Below are 18,334 nucleotides of genomic sequence, written 5' to 3'. Positions count from 1 at the left end.
CGGCAAAAGATCGTCTAAAGATAAAAAAAATGCATCAGTTCAGCAGCTAAATGCATACAACATTTACCAACGTGGACACGAACTGATATTGCATTGGGTATGCTAGGATGGTTCCCGTCAGGGCCTGAGATAGACAAATGCGTTTCTACAAAAGTTATGCACCGTTTCTGTTGAACGCTTTAACGCGAAGAATATTTAATTACAGACTATACCTATATGTCTTAAGGGGATATAAGCATCAACGAGAATTAATTCCAAACGCCAAGCGTTGCCTTGGGTAAAATATGATATCATCAACTACTTACTGATTTACATAAGGATTGCCGCTAAACATAGAAACAATTTAATATGATCCAAATTAAAACAAATTTGGTATATAAAAAAAGGAAAATACTTAACTTTTAATGTAACTCTTGATAATCATTAAATTGTCCCCTACTGACAGTTAAGCCTTTAGCAAGTTTATTTACGTTGTATATCCTAAACTCTTATCTGTCATTTTGTAACAGTTTTTAAAAGTATTTTTCAACCCTTCCCATGGACAATTCAGAGTGGTTTCACAGCCACTCTTAGTGCCTTTAGTGTTAATAGTTGTATATTGTGAAACCCTATTAACTATTTCGTCCATGTACAACTCTCATGCTACTCTTTTACACGTTCGCCCAGGTTCTCCAGTGACCATTCCCGACGGGTCAGGCCTGCGTCTAACCTACACGACCTCCCCCGTCACCCACTTGGCTGGAATGCTGGAGCTAGGAAGGGCTATCTCGAGTGGTTGGTCTCAGCTGATACCTGATAAAGAAACAGCCTTCACATCCACAGCCTACTGCTCACCGAAATGTATGACATGGGTACGTATAGAATATTGAGGACAATGTAGGTCACCTGATAACATACGAGCCCAGACAGGGCTTGTCCTATTGTTTGTTTCAGTTTATACATACGCAAAACATACTTCACAACCACAACCACTGCTCGGCGGGTTGCAAGAACTTGGTTTGTAAGCTCAATATTGGTGACAAGTCTAGGTTAGAGATTATTAAGTAATTTATTTGTATATAAGTAACCTAAGGGAGCGGAGCGCAGTGAAGCAACTGTGGTCTCTTATTCACGAAAAATATACTTAATAAGCTCTAACCGACTTAGTGTTAGCCCCTTCCAAATTGCATCAGCTTTAAAATTAAGCTGTGCCCCTGTCAAAAAAACATGTCAATCACTGCAAGATCTTGTGACGTCATTTAAATCAGCGTTGGCTAAGGAATTGTGCCTTTGCATATGCGAACAGTACGCGTGGCTATTGATAAACAATTATATCGTATAAAAAGTCCAAATTTATTATTGTGCATGAAATTGTTCCACTTTCGTGAAACTCGCGCTGTTAATTTCAGTACACATACCCATAAAACCAGGACAATATTTCGTTAATATCCTTTAACCAAACAATCTTTTGTTTGCATGAATATCCCGAGGAGCTGAGTTATCAACAATTTTTCAAATGTTTAACTGTTGAATTATCATTGATTTTCTCAAACTATGTAAGGAATATATAACAGCTTTTATCATTTATATTCAACTGTCTATTCTCGCTATTGCACGTAAAACATTACTCATACATTCGTTCCGACAATAGCGGGCGCTCCCGATTCGCAGGATTTCCAGTTAACATTTGTCATCTATACCTGCTAATCAAGGTGTAACAAGAACGCCTATTTGGTGATAACACGTTTCCATGCCAATAGCGAAAACAATACGTCAATCGGAACTCCCCGGCCATTTTCCATCGAAAACAACGTTACACCCTTGTAAACTGTCATTGTTTGTACACCCCAAGACCTAACACTTTAATATATATCCAACTGTTTGGAGACCGGGCTCAATTTGACATGTACCATATACTAATGGTTTTACTCCTATAGTGGTTGCTACATGACTATAGATTACTGATGTTTACCGAGAATCAGGGAATCATGCCATATGGGGATTTGCTCCTCTTTTCCTCTTCTCCGTAGAATTTACAACATTCGGACCACCTCGGCTAATTTCCATCGAAAACATCCTCGGATGATTACTACAATTGATTAATACTATTATTTAAGGAACAACTTCTACTCATAAACTGGCATACACGAAAAACACGGTATTTCTACCTTATACGGCGATAGTAAAGCACAGTAAATCTTTAAGCATTCACCAATCATATAATATGTTTGCGCTTTCAACTTATAAATACACGGTTAATCAGTAATTATTTTTTTTTAATAAATGCATTTTTAGTAAGAAGTTAACGTTTATCACTCAAAATTGATGATAGTTATACATGTGTATGTATTGATTTTGAGTTAGAGTGCCACTTTAAAACATCTCGTATCTAACTCGTACCAACTTGGTTGACAGTTATAATTGGCAAAATGAATATATTTGTTTTTCATAAAGAAGTATATCGCTTTAAAAGTCCAAAATTATGGCCCATGAAATTTCAGTACGCTAAGCCATGCAATCAAGACTATGTTTCGCCTATATCGTTTGACCAAGAAATGTTAGTTTGGTTTATGTTTTTTTTTTTCAATTATTCATGCTCTTAACGAAATAAGTGAGGAAGTCATTGATTGAAATAGTAATTAATTTGTTTTCACATATGTTTGGTAAAATGTGCTCAATTTATATGGAAATATCTTCTTTTGCGTTGACCCGTAATATATTACTTCTATATTTGTTTCGACAATAATGGCTGTTCCCAACAGGCGAATATTCTAGTTAACATTTGACGTATGTACACCTAGTTGTTAATCAGTGTGCACCGGTTCCAATAGGCGAATATTCTTGTCAACATTTGACGAATGTATAGTGCAAATCAATATGTAAGCCAGTTTGATTGTTTGACAAAAGTCGCTTTAAAAGTACATTCTTTCTTAAAAAGTACTTTAACTATTAAGCTTTACATTCGAGTTAAATGATTCAAAATCTTGTGTAAACGTTGCATTGACCCAGAAATTAGCGGAGCTCCTCGGACATTTTTTATCGAAAACAACCTCGGATGTATTTGAACGGTTTACATACCCAGAAAATGGTGTGTTACAATGAGCTCGCGTAGTTATTTAATTCAACAGTCAATCTTAACGACTTAACTCTTGTGAATCTTTATTATGTTTGCAATAATACACTTCACTGGGCAATCAATTAAACTTATATCAATACATACAAGCTAAAACTTTAAATTTAATTAATGATATAATTAAAAAGTTTACGGACTACTTCTACAAATGTTCCGGCAAACATCCTTGTTTTCGAAAAAAAATGACCGAGGAGTTTGCAAATGGAATTTTTTTTCTTTATTATTTTCGCCTGAGAACGGTTTAACTCTAATTACATTTGACATACGAATATGCTTACGTTTTGCTCGCGATAGCAAAGCTGTCTGTAAAACTAGTTTGATTGTGTACATGTATTTAAGTACAGAATTTCAGCAACAATTGCACTTGGCTTAATAAAACACCGCTGCCACCATTAAAGTATTCCCTATTATTAATACAGACATAGCTTACCATTTAGTATTAGGAATGAACACAGGAGGACTTTTACTTAGCAGTTCACAAGAAGGTCTTTCTTCTTCAACAGCTGGTCTCGAACTCCCCGAGATCTGCGCGCACCAGTGACGTCAGCACTTCATGAGTAAACAGGTCAAAGAGTGCACTCGCACTACATTATTATATTATGATAATTCTTAACATACTTTTGACTCAAACATTTTATTGATACAGGGATTCAATAACGATAACGAGCCAATGAACGTGTTTGGGGTTCTGCTGAAAGGAAATGACGTAGCGAGGTCATTGAAGGTGCGTCACTTCCGTAATGAAACGGAACTGCCCTGGATTGACTCAGATGGCGCTTTTTCCAACTTTTTCCAGGCGCCTCGGAGACTCAACGTCCCAGTTCAAGTAAAATTTGTAAGTATTTATTTAATAAACCAAACTCCACACAGAGGTATTTTCCTTGCCGAACAGTTATTAATGTCAATACGCAAACCACATGATGATAATCTAAATCACGTGACGTTATTAAAACAATGAACTTTCTTCTTTTTGAATTTTCTATTTTGACAATAAAACAAGGCTATTTGCTAAAATATGGCATGAGTATGTGTATTTCAAAAAGAGAAAAACACGCTGAAATCATTATATGTGCGAGCGTGATGGTAGAGATCGTTTCTGCTAGTCAAGGGAGATCACTGCGTGGTGCTAAATAAGTTAGTTCTTGACTCCGGTCACTTAATCACGTGACCTTGTATGAAACTCCGACACCAAAGATGGCGGCCGCGCTGAATTTGAAAGATTAACGAGAAGATTTTGGGAATACTGCTTAGCTTTCGAGGTTTTGAATTTGACCTATTTTGGGAGAAAGATTGATAAAAAATAAAATTAAAAGGGCCATTATTCTGTCAAAAATTGATGTATTTTTAAAATTATATATCACTTGACTATACGACATGAAATTATGTTTTACGTTGTTATTGAGGTAAGCATAATGTTACATGAGGTAAGCATAATGCTACATGAGGTAAGCATAATCCCTATGTATGCATGTACTTATACAATAACTACGGATTTGATGCCAAATATTTAACATTAGTATATGGTATTGCCCGGTGAAAAATAAGTACAGGAAACATGCATGGTCACTGTACTTTAAGTATATGATGAAATATTAATATAATATATACCTCGTTTGCAGAATGATACACTGGCCGTGGAATGTACCTACGACACGAGTGATAGGGTTGGACCCACGCGGGTAGGTTGTCTGTATAGACTGCTTCTTGATAATGATAAAGCATGTGTATTTAATGTCTCAACGCTGAACAATGGACTAAACGCCAAATGAATTACTGCAACATGTCGAGTTCTATTGGCAAGGTTTTTCAGTTATCCATTGGACAATGCAACCATGTGCTTTTATTTGTCTAAAAGATATAATCATGTAATTGGTCCACTAATTGTTTGATTGACAACTGGCGACTGGTCAATTAGCATACGCTATTTTTAGCGACGAATTATACACATGTACAGTTTATAAGCTGCAGTCATGTTAATAAGAACAATTTACCACACACACACACACACACATTCACTTTTTATTTTGTCACGGTAACATATCGTTACAACAGACATGTAATAACATATACAGGCAATTGGGTAAACAACATGACGGAAAATAACAATTGAGGCAATTTTACCACCGGGTACAGTGACAAATCGCTAACAGGCATGATTAAGGAAATCAATATAATACAAAGTTGTACAGCTTAAAATTTGGCATGTATACTAACAGATCTGTTGTAAAAACAAGTCCCTTAAACTCGGGATATTTTATGAATGGAAATTCGCCTCGTTTCGTTGGCTAACGGTACAAAAAGCACGTGCAGAAAATTATGAATGGTGTAAGTGGTCTTGGACTACAAATTTAATATGAGATTATTTAGATTTAACTAGTTATGAATAATGGACTTAGTAGAGATAATGATCGCTGCGTGATTAGGAATATAAGCCTGGAGGTAAGAAGAAGTAGAGTAATCAATAATTGTTAAAATTTCACGTGATTCATCAGATACCATACATGTAACCTACAAAACTACAACAGGGCTCCAAATTGTGGCGCCAGCCCCTTGATCCGCCTTGATCTGGTAATGATATTTCATTGCGATGCTGCATATGTTAGAATATGTTGGCGCACAATATCAGTGTGTGTATACCACGTGATAAATTACGTCATTTATGCTACGTCGGAAGGCAATATTTTGCTTAAAATAAAGACTTAAATCAAAGATAACTTTTCGCTTACTTCACCATTTTAAATGAAACAAAGGCCAGTCTATGCAGCTTAAAGAGCCCCACCTTTGTTTTATAACCGGAGTTTGATAAGGTGATTAGTTTCATCAAACACTTCGACAAACCTGTTTCCCAAACAATGTTTTGACAGTGCTCCGTCAGACGGCCGTATCGTGAAAAGGTTTGTCGAAGTGTTATAAGAAACTAAACTCTCAATCAAAATTTGGTAAAAGACCGAAGGTGGGGCTCCGTAAGTTGCATAGACGGCGCTATGTGTCATTTAAAATAGTAAATAAAATAAAATATCACTGTTTAAAGTCTTCAATCGAAGCAAATTTTTGCCTTCCGACGTAGCATTTATGACGCAATTTATCACGTGGTATACACACACTGAATATGGGTTGATGCAAAAAAATGTTGTTGTTTTATTTGATAGCTTCGTGAAGTAACAAATATCGCTAATATCTTTTTATCTGTACACCAATCGTATGGTGTTTTTTTTTCGTGATCATTTAAATACGCAATGGTGCATTTTAGGCGTATTTTATTGCTTTTTTAAATAAAAAGTAAACCTAAACGATTAATGGGGAGAGCCTGGATCCGCTAGTGAAATAGTAAATATTTGAAAGAACAGAATTATTTCCATTTATCAAATTTAGTACTGTGATTTATTCTTGTGAACTGTTGCTGAGTTTTCCAAATATTTCGAGCATTACTTTTCTGCTTGTAAATTCAATTTGCAACTTAAGTCCGTCTTATGGTCATTCATACTTGACGTGATATACTGTATAGGTCCGTTATCTATATGCACTCCGATTAGTTACACCAATCTTGAATCAAATTATAATCAATATTGCATTCTACATAAAAAGCGCTTTGAGTGTTCTAGAGGGATTTTAATATATGAATACATATTATCCAGGGCGGGTTATTATTTATATAAATACAAGTTTCAAATTCTATTTTCAAGTTTATTTATAATAAACCAAAAGGTCGTAGACCCATGAGGCATAAAGTGCACAATGGTGATAAATACAAATAATATGTACTTGTGCGGTAACATATTAACTAATACATTTTATGACAATGCCTCTTATTCTAGACTGTTACAAAATGTCTATTTGACATAATGTGAAAGACTTTGTAAACAAATACACTTAAATTCTTTAATGTTCCTTCATTTTTAGTGTTAATTATCTGTATAAATTTGTGCATACTAGGATGTGGTAAATAATAGGATGACAATAAAGAGTTTCGAATATCATTATACAATGGACATTCAATAACAAAATGGTATTCGTCTTCTAAAATATAAGAATCGATACATTTTCTCTCATGTACGGGTATTGATACAGGTCTAGCCCATCTTCCAGTCTCTATACATAAATATACCTACCTGTGTTCCAGGGCGGATTTTCCCGCGTCCAAGAGCTGTGCCGTGCCACCTTGATCTACTACCCGGTCAAGCAGTTTGATATGTGCCTCAGTTGGTCCAGCTTCGATAAGCTTCAGAATGAAAAAGGAAATATAGTAAGGCTAGCCCTTAGATGGCAGAAGATATAAAAGAAAAGATAATATTTAGGCTACAAACGTTACGATCCTAACTCAACGTTGTGTAATTATTGTATTGTTTACAAGAACGTTCATAACAATAACGACTGACGTTGCGAGACTTACTTGAACAAGTACCAGTGTAAAATACTTAAGAAGCTTTAAACTTAAATTAAAAAAACATAAACTTAAGGTTTAAAACGTACGTTGCCTACATGAGCATAGCATTTTGCGTAAATTCTACAGCAACTGTTTTATGCCTTTCCTTAACAGGTGCCAGAAAAGGATGCCATGGGCTACCTACAGAACGCGACGGCGTGGGATGCCGATCTGAGAAGGAGGTTTAAGGCTGCCCTCACCATGTCCGACGAGCGGTCCGTTTGCTCTTCTATATCACGACAACCAGCGGTAGGTTGAAAGACATGTCATTTAACAAGATATACAGTTACTGTTAGTGGTTGCCAATGTAAGTGCTCAAATAAATATGTTAACTTTCACGAGATAATAAAGAGTTAGGCACATTTTCGAAAGAAATTTGAAAAGGACTGTCGACAATATAAAAAGGTTTGTGTGCCAAAATGCTCTAGACTACCTAATCAACAATGACTTTTATTTCTTGGTGATATCCTTTCAAATATAAAACTTTTCGATAAACTGGTGAAAAATAGTGAATTTAATTATCTCCCTGGTTAAAAAAAAGCAAATATCAATCTTCGGTCCAGCCAATCCCAGGTAAAATCCCCGCCCTGCGGTGACAAACTGCTGGTAAAATCCCCGCCAAATGCCCCCGCACCCTCGGGGACCCACTAGGTAAGGCCCATACCCCGCTATTTTCGGCGCGAAAACAAAACCATCGCATTCAATCGGCACCACCAGGAAGGTAAGGTAAAAAACACGGTTCATTTTCCCCGGGGGCCGTGGTTACAACTGACTGTTGCATAAATGTAGGGCAACCACCTAAATATATTATGTTGCCATAACCCTCGCCGTGACCACGACTAGCGTAGCATGCCATTTTTTCCTCCACTGGCAAAGTCGACTCATTTATATTGCATTTGAAAATAGGTCATGCACTGCTTTCAGTAAAAAAATCTTTTATGTCGAGAACATCTGCTTATTTTCAATTTAAATTAACCACAATTCATTTTTAAAGGATATGGATATCAACTTCTGGTCGTATGATGCTATTAATATTCTCCGTTACAAAACCTTTTTTCAAAGACACCATTAATATGTGTACGCATCATCCTCTTTGATTGAAGGTTATGACCTTTGGAAAGTGATATACGTTCTCAATTGATAATCTTTCTTACGCAGCTTTCACTATGAGCTAGGTCAGCGATAATCAGTTAGGCAATTTCGATAAATTTTCCATTGTGCAATCGAATTCAAAATAGCATAACACTGTTTAAACGTTACTATTAGTGGTATTAAACTTTATAATATATGATGTTTACATATGTTATAAACTGAACAAACATGAATTCAAAATGTTATACTGTGCTAGATATGTGTGCCTCGTTTTGTTGAGTACGCATGTAACTTCGGTAAATCTCGTTGCCTATTTTGTTTTATGACGATGTTCTATTCTGTTCTGTTCAAATCAAAACTGTTCCATCCCTAGCCGAAACTATCACCTGTGGTCCATGTAGTTTCTTATGTACATGATTAATAACAACTGTATGTATGGCATATTTTATATGCCATACCGACACCTCTACGAAAGGAGTTCGGAATGGCCGGATAATTGAGGTGTCCGTTCAAATCAGGTGATTATAAAATGTATTCGTATGTCTATTTCAGTACGCCATAGACAGGTTCGAGATTCCTGTAATAAAGACACCCCATGCTCCTACGGAGAAGTGCCAGAAATTCAAACTGAACAGCTTCAACTGAGGCCCTGCAATGTCTACCGGAATTTTTTTTATATATATGTATATGTATATATATATATATATATATATTGTGTGTGTGCTTACATTTTACATTAGTTTCAGTTGTTTGATAATGACCTCTGACTAAGAACAATTATTTCAGATATTAACATGTCGTTTTTACCATTGATATATTTGGCTTTCTGCCTATTCATGTTATTGTTTTTGATTCTATAAATAGTAACAGATCGCTGCTAAGCCATAAGCCGTGTGCAAAAAAACAAAACATTTTGGTTAATTAAAAGTAGACCTCGGTAATTAAAAATTATAAAGTAATTTCTCTTACTTATAATTTAATAATATGCCATACTAGAAAGATCTGAAAATTCATACTTTGAATATATAAAACAAGTTTCTAAAATACATTTTTGTTTATATTGTTTAACGAATTAAAATAAGAACATTTTTATCTGATATATTGCAGAAAGCGTCGTTATATTTTTATAAAAAACATCGGTTACAAAATACATATATGAATTTCAATAGCTTTATTATCGAACATTCTCAAAATCGGTCCGCAAATAAAAAAATCAATAAAACGATTGTTAAAATCTACTGCTATTTATACGCGAAGCACGTCTGCATATTGTTAAAACAGTCGTTCTATCGTCTCACTACTTTTGTTGATAACACATCAGTGTGTGTATACCATGTGATGAATTGCGTCATAAATGCTTCGTCGGACGGCAATATTTTTCAACCAATGAAGACATTAAACAAAGATTACTTCACTATTTCTTCACCATTTTCAATGAAACATTGCGCAGTCTATGCCGCTTACGGAGCCGCGCCTTCGTACGTTTACAAGAGGTCGATTGAGAGTTTAGTTTCTTAAAACACTTCGACAAACCTTTTCACAATACAGCCGTCTGACGGAGCATTGTCAAAACATTATTTTGGAAACAGGTTTGTTGAAGCGTTTCGTAATCACCTAATCAAACTTCGGTAATAAAACGAAGTCTGGGCATAGACTGCCCTTTGTTTTATTTAAAATTATGTCGTAAAAAGTATCTTTGATTTAAGTCATTATTTAACGCAGAATGTTGCCTTCCGATGTAGCATATATGACGTAATTTATCACTAGTTATACATACACTGAACATGGAAGCTTGTTTAAAGCAATGAATACACCTATCAATGATTTGCCCGACCGGGGAGGACGGCGTGCAAATAGATGACTTAACATTTAGGGTGCTTCCCGAAATTAGGAATTTTGACAGGCCCGGCGAGACCGCCAACCGAGGAATAAATAGACTTGGTCGGATACGTCTTTCAAAGAATTATCGATGCCTTAAACATTTCCGACTCAAGCGATTTTGCCAAAAAAATCCTCTTGGGTGATTTTTTAAGACAACAAAATATACAGTTTTTCTAAATCCTCCGTTGCACCACCCACCTCCCCGTCCCCCCACGGTGGGGAAAAATTATGATAGGTGCATAATTGATTGCGTTTTCGGTCAATGGTTTGTGAATATAAACGACCGAGCATTGTACTTGAACGATAAATAATATATCTTATTTATATATGATGACATTGGTAGCTCTTTGACATTCAAGCAAAGACATTGTGCATGCTATCCTTTATTGTAGTAAAATGAGAAACTTGACTTTATACTTGTTTTGTTTTTTGTCCTTTTGTTCTGCCTACATCTGTAATTTCCTCTTATCAAATAGCGGCAATAAATATTGATTTTTTTTAATTAAAATGTATTTTGCTTTACTTCTGTCTGCAATTCAACTAGAACCAGTAATGAAAGTTGATACCAAAATAATGAAAATTAAAATTAAATACACCTGTTTCTGTCTGTGATTTTCAGACATAATTGTTGTCTAAAATTACGACTTAAGAAGCCTGTACCTGCAATAATTGCTGAAAGATTCCTTATTTGTCCACACCTCATATTAAATACTTGAAGCATGGCAAGTTCGTCGTATAGCTGTATATATATATACTGATTGATGACAGTGACCTGAGAAAATGAAATAGATCTGAAAATCAATCGAAAGGAAAGTATGCCTACAACATTCTCTGATTGGAACATTTCATTTAATGTACTCCGTATGATGAAATAGCGAAAAAAGAAAAAAGAAAATTGAATTGTCGAAAACTGACATAATCTTGGTATCGATATGTACAATGCATTGAAACTTACTAACTGAAGTACGACATAGTTTACAATTAATTTATTTTTCGCAGTGTTTTCGTATTTTTCCATAAAAAAAGATTACTGGGTATGTCTATCTAGTAGAATTCATTACTTATGCGTGATTGGCTAGTCGATGTTATCACGTAATATTACCAAGTTGTAGGTGTATATCTTAATTAAATCACCCGTTAAGCATAAGCCTTCGTAGCTCAGTTGAAACAACGCTGGACTGCAATTTTGGCGACACCGGTTCGAACCCGGTTTTTGTCACATTTTTTTTTTATTTTGGTATTATGTTTTACAATTATGATATCAACGAGTAAAACATTTTATTAAATAATAATCCTTAGATTCGTTACAGAAAAAAACTTTTTTTGGTGCCAATCTGGTGTACAGTCCCTTTAAAGGGGTTAGACACCAGATGGTCGACAAATCGACAACTTCAGTGTTTCCTCAAAACAAGAGTTATCAATGTCAGCTAGTAGGAGGCCGTTAATTAGTAACATCACTTTACGTGGTTAAAATAATTAACGCAACAATCATGCTGCTGTCTCATCTGTGTTTCCCCGTTTAAAAGGCGATGTGATACATCTGTAAGAATAATTCAGTGCGTTTTACACAACAATGTCAGCTTTATGTAAGTTTTTGACAATTTTCTTTTTTCTCTTACAATTGTCTCTAATTGCTCAAATGACCCCTTTAATACGTGAAACACTGCCAACGCCCCTCTCGCCCACCAAGAGCAACGACTGAAGCATTAAGTTTCAAAAGTGATAAAGACATTGTTATAGGGCATTGCAATGTGTGTAAACTACAGCCGCCATCCAAGGGGAAGGGCGCACACGGCAGCAATCGGAACTCCTCGGCTAGTATCAAGATACGGCCTCGGATATAATACGGGTCGTAAGAAAATAGTCCATCATGGCCCACCAAGAAGATGTTCAAACAACCAAGAGATATGTTAGTCCAAAGACAGAATGAGGAGCGAACTTTTACCACTTATTTGTGTGTAAGTGTTATTTTTATACTTATTGTATTTTAATAAAATATAAAAATAGTTTTAAAAGAGCCCTAATGAGAAACTAATTGGAAATGTCATTAATTCTTAGTGGGTGGGGTAAAGTCTTCTTTCATTTGACAGATTCTAATATAGTAAATAACAATTTTGAAGCTCCAGTGATCAGTGGCAAAAATTAAGAAAACAAATACTCTATTTGATTTTTTTCTAAATAACAAATAAGTCTGAATCTGACTTTACTTAGATCGATAATAGGTTAGACTTTCTTTCTCAGTGTATTTATCTCATACATTTCATACCATTAACTTTAATTTTTTATAATTAAAATTTACATTCTTTTAACCAAGGATGTATGGTTTATATGTCCGTGAGTGTTGGTATCGAACAATTTAATGGCAGATGACGTAATGATTGTACTATTTTCGAATTTCGGACAATAATTTAACAGTCAAGTATCCTATTGGTTTAAGCCCAAAAGTACCTGCATGTTTGTACAATTAACCTGGGACCAATAATACGTAATCTTACTCCCAGAATCCCAACAAGAATTGACAGTATTAAAATATCAACATTGTAGATGAATTTAAACATGATAACAATTTCATTTCATAGTTTTTAATTTACCAGTAGTCCAGAGCTAAAAGCTGCTCTCTCACAGATTGACAGTTCTTCTTGGTCATTCTTCAAAAGCCCAAAGGAGTAATTAAATTAAATTTACACATATAATTAATTATATGGCTTAAAACAATAGCAAAAAAATATTTTCCAAACCATTGAAATCTGTTCTATTATGTGTGATCTTATATGACTAGTTGGAGGAATTTTTACCAAATTTTCAAACTTGTATATGAAAGACTGTGATCTGATATTATGTCAGCAGTCTAATATCACTGGTTTCCATACATTTGCACAATAATTGCCAATTGGCTCGTTTAAAGATAAAAATAAAAAAAGGTGTCAGAACAGTAAAACTGTGAGGATGCAGCTTTAAATTGGTGTTGCACTAAATGTCTTGTGAATACTTTTCTGTTGTTGTACAGGCTTTTAAAATAATTGATCTGAAAATATAATTCCTATTATTGTTGTATTTTCTGTTTTCTATTTCAGGCACTGGAATCCGAATGTAATTAAAAATGCCATTGTATGAGGATTGACCTGCAATCCGTGGAAATCATCTAACACAACTGCAACGCCTACCTTGGAAAAATGAGTGCAAAATGGAAACAAAGCGTTCAGTGGAACATCTTGTCATCTCAAATATTTGATGACTTACATACTGATGTGAAGTTGAAGATAAAAGTCATCTGTTGGTCCGTGATTATTAAATAAATCCGAACATATATTTTAAAAGGGTAACATGGTAAAGGATTTATCTACGCTTAAAGTGGTTTTCCTATATTATGGAGGGAAGATAACTACAAAAACAGAAACAGATGGCATCGGCAGACCAAATAAAGGAGAACTATTTTGTTCAGTTCAATTTTTAAGACTTCAGAAAATCCGTTAATAGGGCACATCCTTGCAAATGCCATATTGTAAACTGGGCTCTTTAAAATGTGAAAAGGTGAAAGTGGTCTAGAGGATAAGTCTCAAATTCAAGGTTGTGAGTTCAAGACCTCCAAGATACTTTCTCTTGACCGCAGGAAAAGGATGTCCATACTTGTTTCTACTTAGGGAACAGACTTAAGAGTGATTTGTAAGCTTCCAGCTTGCATAGCAATCTGATAAGGCATAAAATAAGATACTAGCTGACTTGCAAACAGTTTTTCCTTTTGTGTTGATTTATTTTTCAGTCTGTTGGAATGTTTATTGAAGGAGATGCGCATTGCTTACTGCAACCAATATTTATTTTCTTTATTAAGTTAAATTTAACGAACACATAACATGACTTGTGATTTTACAGATGCATGTTTATTTCGTTGATTGTATGAGTTTTTTTTCTCAAATGATGTTATAAAAGTTATTCTGAATGACTGTCCTTTTTTGTTTGAAGAAAATGTGTTGAGGTTTTGGCATAGCATAGTGTCATCATCATCATCATCATTGTTGTGTACAAATAAAACATTCAAAACAATGTAATAAAAACCAAACTGTCAAGCCAAGTACTCAAAGAGGCACAAGGATATTGCTAAAGAGACCGGTAATACATTTAGAAAAATAAAATTCAAAGAAAGATCTATAATTCTGACACATGGTAATGCTTTAAATAGTCCTCTCATTGTGTGTGTATGGTTAAAGTGGAGACATACAGTATTTTGTATAATGAAGACTTAAATTTGTATGGCAACTTAAAGCCATATATGGGGATTAAACGCCAGAAATATTGTGAAGTCTCTCAAAAGACTCAATGCACTTAAAAGGGCTTGGCACAGAAATGAACGTAAAAATGGGAGCAAAACCGAATTTATCATTAATTTTACATTGGATTGCATACAGATGGCTCTGTTATTACTTGACTAATAATAAAAATAAAATTAAGAGACATGTTGATCCAAACTGTAATTATTCTTGTTTGCATTTTATGGAGTTGGACATAAAAGAGTCATTTGGTGAAGAGTGATCTAAAGGCTAATTATTCAAAATAGATTAAGTATTATTGAAAAAAGTCTGGTATACATTGCTGAAAAGCTTAGTAACCTGGCTAAATATTTGTTTAAGGCTTTTATTTACAAAAAAATAAATCAGTTGAGTATCTTATCAGTTACTCTTTTGGTGTTGTTGTTTTTAATAAAAAATGACAATTTACTCAAAGATATTGAGACTAATAATTATAGATTTAGACAAATATAATGTGTAAGGAAACTTCTAATGAGTGGTTTTTATCCACAGCCTAGGAGGTAAAGTGAAGTATGATCTGCCTTGAACAAATACAATTTTAAGAAAAGTTCTGTCAACTTAGTGCACCAGTCAATTGTACCCCCCCCCCCCCACACACACACACCCCAGGTCCGGGGGAATACTGGGGCTAACCCGGGGAAATGGGCCGTGTTTTTACCTATCAGGTGGCCCTGCAGTGCTGGGTGAATGCGGTGGTTTTATCTTCGCTTAAAATATAGCCCCCGCATTCAATGGACCTTACCTAGAGTCCCTGGGGTGTGGGGGCATTTGGCAGGGATTTTGCCATTGGATCGTCCGCGCAGGGTGGGGATTTTAGCCGGGGTTGGCTGTACTGAAAGTCAAAGTCTCCACTTTTCCCCAGACCTGGGGGTGGGGGCGTGGTTACAATTGTCTGGTGCATATCCACATGAACGTTGTACTGGTACTCTAACAATTGAGATTACTGCGTGGATAGTCACCGCTCCACCCCAACCCCACAGAACTGTTTACACAAAAAAAAATCTGCAGCCCAAACCCAACAATGCTGAAGTAAAGGCATGCATAAATTTCAGCTGGTAAAGCTGACTGGGTGCCAAGCTCACACCCATCCTACCACAACCCACAAAACTCTGCACAAGGCAATCAATGATTTTACAGAATAGTAATGTTGTTTTAATGGCAAGGCATGGTGTGAAAAATAACACGGCAACGTATGACTTAAAACTTATATTTCATAGGGTATTCCTATAACTGTTGAGAAAATGTTGACATTTAGTCCATGCATGCATTTAATCCGATGTAATGATTCATGCATGCCATTAACCGTACGATCATTTCAATGACTGTCAAGTACATTTTCTGTGTGCTCACGATTTTTTCTAGAGGAAATAGAGTGCTTCAACTATAAGGAAACATCTAAATATTCATAAAACGAACATTCTTTGAGGTTACAATAAATATTTTCTCTTAAACAAGCACATTCAATTTAACACAATCCATTTCCTTGTTGTTACAATGGGCCTTCTTTACGCGGATTGAAAACGGTGTTAATCGCCAGCAGCCGCATCGCACTTTCGTATATCCTTACTACTATTTACGAGGTCTATCTCGAAGGTTGCCGGAGATGGCCGAGTTGTTACGATTGACACGGCAGGCGCCCCCTAAAATCGTCAGTCTACTTTTTATTTCAATATATGAGAAAAGAAGTAATAAAATACGTCCGAAATGCACCATTTTTGACTTAAAATTATTAAAGGGGAGTACCCCCCCCCCCCCTCCCCCAACACTTTAAACCTCAAGTTCGGTTCTGAGGGAAATGCGCAAGTCAAAAGGTTATGCCCCAAGGTAACGCCCCCTTTAACATCGAATCCTGGAACCCCTGACTCTATATACTAAACTGTTTTTAATATTCCGCATTATAAAGCCAGTTTATCACGTATCGTGCGATCGCTTATCTCGAATTAATAATATATCAGTCTATTCATACTAGTACCATCGTCGGCAACCACGGTACTTTTTTCCGTTACACTTCATGACAATTGATTGACAAACCCTTGTTTTAATGAATATGCATGAGGCGGGAGAGACAACTCTTCTTCCAATTAATTCGCATGTTACACTTAAATATTATTAAATATCGTTAAAGTGTCAGTAGCCTCCGTGGCCGTGTGGTAATGACTACTGCCAAATAGTATTGTACTGAGAATATATTTCAACCGGAAAGCATCCGATACCTTGCGGAACCAATACAACTTCCCCATTAATTATTCATGATTACGAGATTTTCCTAGCCAAATAGCCCACGGTAAACAATAAAGCATAGCGTAGTGTGTATTGGGGGTATCTGACGATCTACTAGTATCTATTTTGACAAAAGCTCCACATGTCAGTTCAGGCAAAGTGTACATGTTTTTGCAAGTAAAACTTCCATTTCAAATTGTGACATTCCCAAAATAATAAATTGAGCTGCTTAGTCTGACGATATTCTGTAGATAATGAATTCAATATCTAACAGTATGCATTTTAGTTAACTTTGCAACACTGAATTGTTACATGCAAATTCAGTTCTCTTTCTCAACATCAAAATACTTCAGAACCGACGATTCTGGTTTAATAAATGTTTGGAAGCAAACGAGGGGTTATTTATTTTACTTCATAACTGTTCAAAGAATTTATTTCTTATTAACATTAAACTAACTTCAAACTTTCTGGAACATTTATGCCAAGTTTCATCAAATATGGCTGTAGTGTAAACATTTAAAACAGCCATGTCGGGGATATCCGAAGCACGACGTCTAGTTTTAATGTTTAAGACAATGTACAATGGATATGCACGACATGGCTGTTTTAAATGTTTACTCGTCATATTTATATACAGGAATATATGAACATTGTTGCATTTAATATGCTTTGTTTAGCAGAACATATTCATTAGCTTGTACAGTACTTTTGCATTACCATTCATTATGGCGAAAAATAAAAAATAAATGTGATTAAAACAGATTTCAATACTGATAATATATTTTCTTTGTTTAAGATTTTGCATTAAAAACTAAAACAATAATTTTTCAATTATTTTATTTGTAATTTTCTACAAAAAAACACTCAATACAAAGCAAAAATGAAAATTAAGGTATTCGACCCACAAATATGTGAATTAAGGTATTCGATCGACATATATGAAAATTAAGGTATTCGACCCACAAATATGTGAATTAAGGTATTGGACCCAAAAATATGAAAATTAAGGTATTCGACCCACAAAAATGTAAATTAAGATATTCGACCCACAAAAATGCTAATTAAGGTATTCGACCCACAAATATGTAAATTAAGGTATTCGACCCACATATATGTGTGTTAAGGTTTTCGACCCACAAATATGTAAATTAAGGTATTCGACCCACATATATGTAAATTAAGGTATTCTACCCACAAATATGTGTGTTAAGGTATTCGACCCACAAATATGTGTTTTAAGGTATTCGACCCACAAATATGTGTGTTAAGGTATTCGACCCACAAATATGTGAAACCCACAAA

At 35.2% G+C, this 18,334-nt stretch overlaps 1 protein-coding gene across 1 annotated transcript in view; it reads left to right on the top strand.

The window, feature by feature from the left end:
- Window positions 1-10,911, top strand: part of LOC128223635 (DBH-like monooxygenase protein 1 homolog) — a 32,506-nt gene extending 21,595 nt beyond the window's left edge. Inside the window, exons 7-12 of the mRNA XM_052932910.1 lie at window positions 667-851; window positions 3,759-3,947; window positions 4,732-4,791; window positions 7,233-7,355; window positions 7,650-7,784; window positions 9,180-10,911. Of these exons, the coding sequence (XP_052788870.1) occupies window positions 667-851; window positions 3,759-3,947; window positions 4,732-4,791; window positions 7,233-7,355; window positions 7,650-7,784; window positions 9,180-9,272 (785 nt within the window). The 3' untranslated portion in view covers window positions 9,273-10,911. The remainder of the gene's footprint in view (window positions 1-666; window positions 852-3,758; window positions 3,948-4,731; window positions 4,792-7,232; window positions 7,356-7,649; window positions 7,785-9,179) is intronic.
- Window positions 10,912-18,334: the final 7,423 nt, after the last annotated feature.

This window comes from Mya arenaria, chromosome 17, assembly GCF_026914265.1.
Source record: "Mya arenaria isolate MELC-2E11 chromosome 17, ASM2691426v1".
Lineage (NCBI taxonomy): Eukaryota > Metazoa > Mollusca > Bivalvia > Myida > Myidae > Mya > Mya arenaria.
Note: the sequence above shows the minus strand (reverse complement) of the source record. Positions and strands in the feature narration are given on the sequence as shown.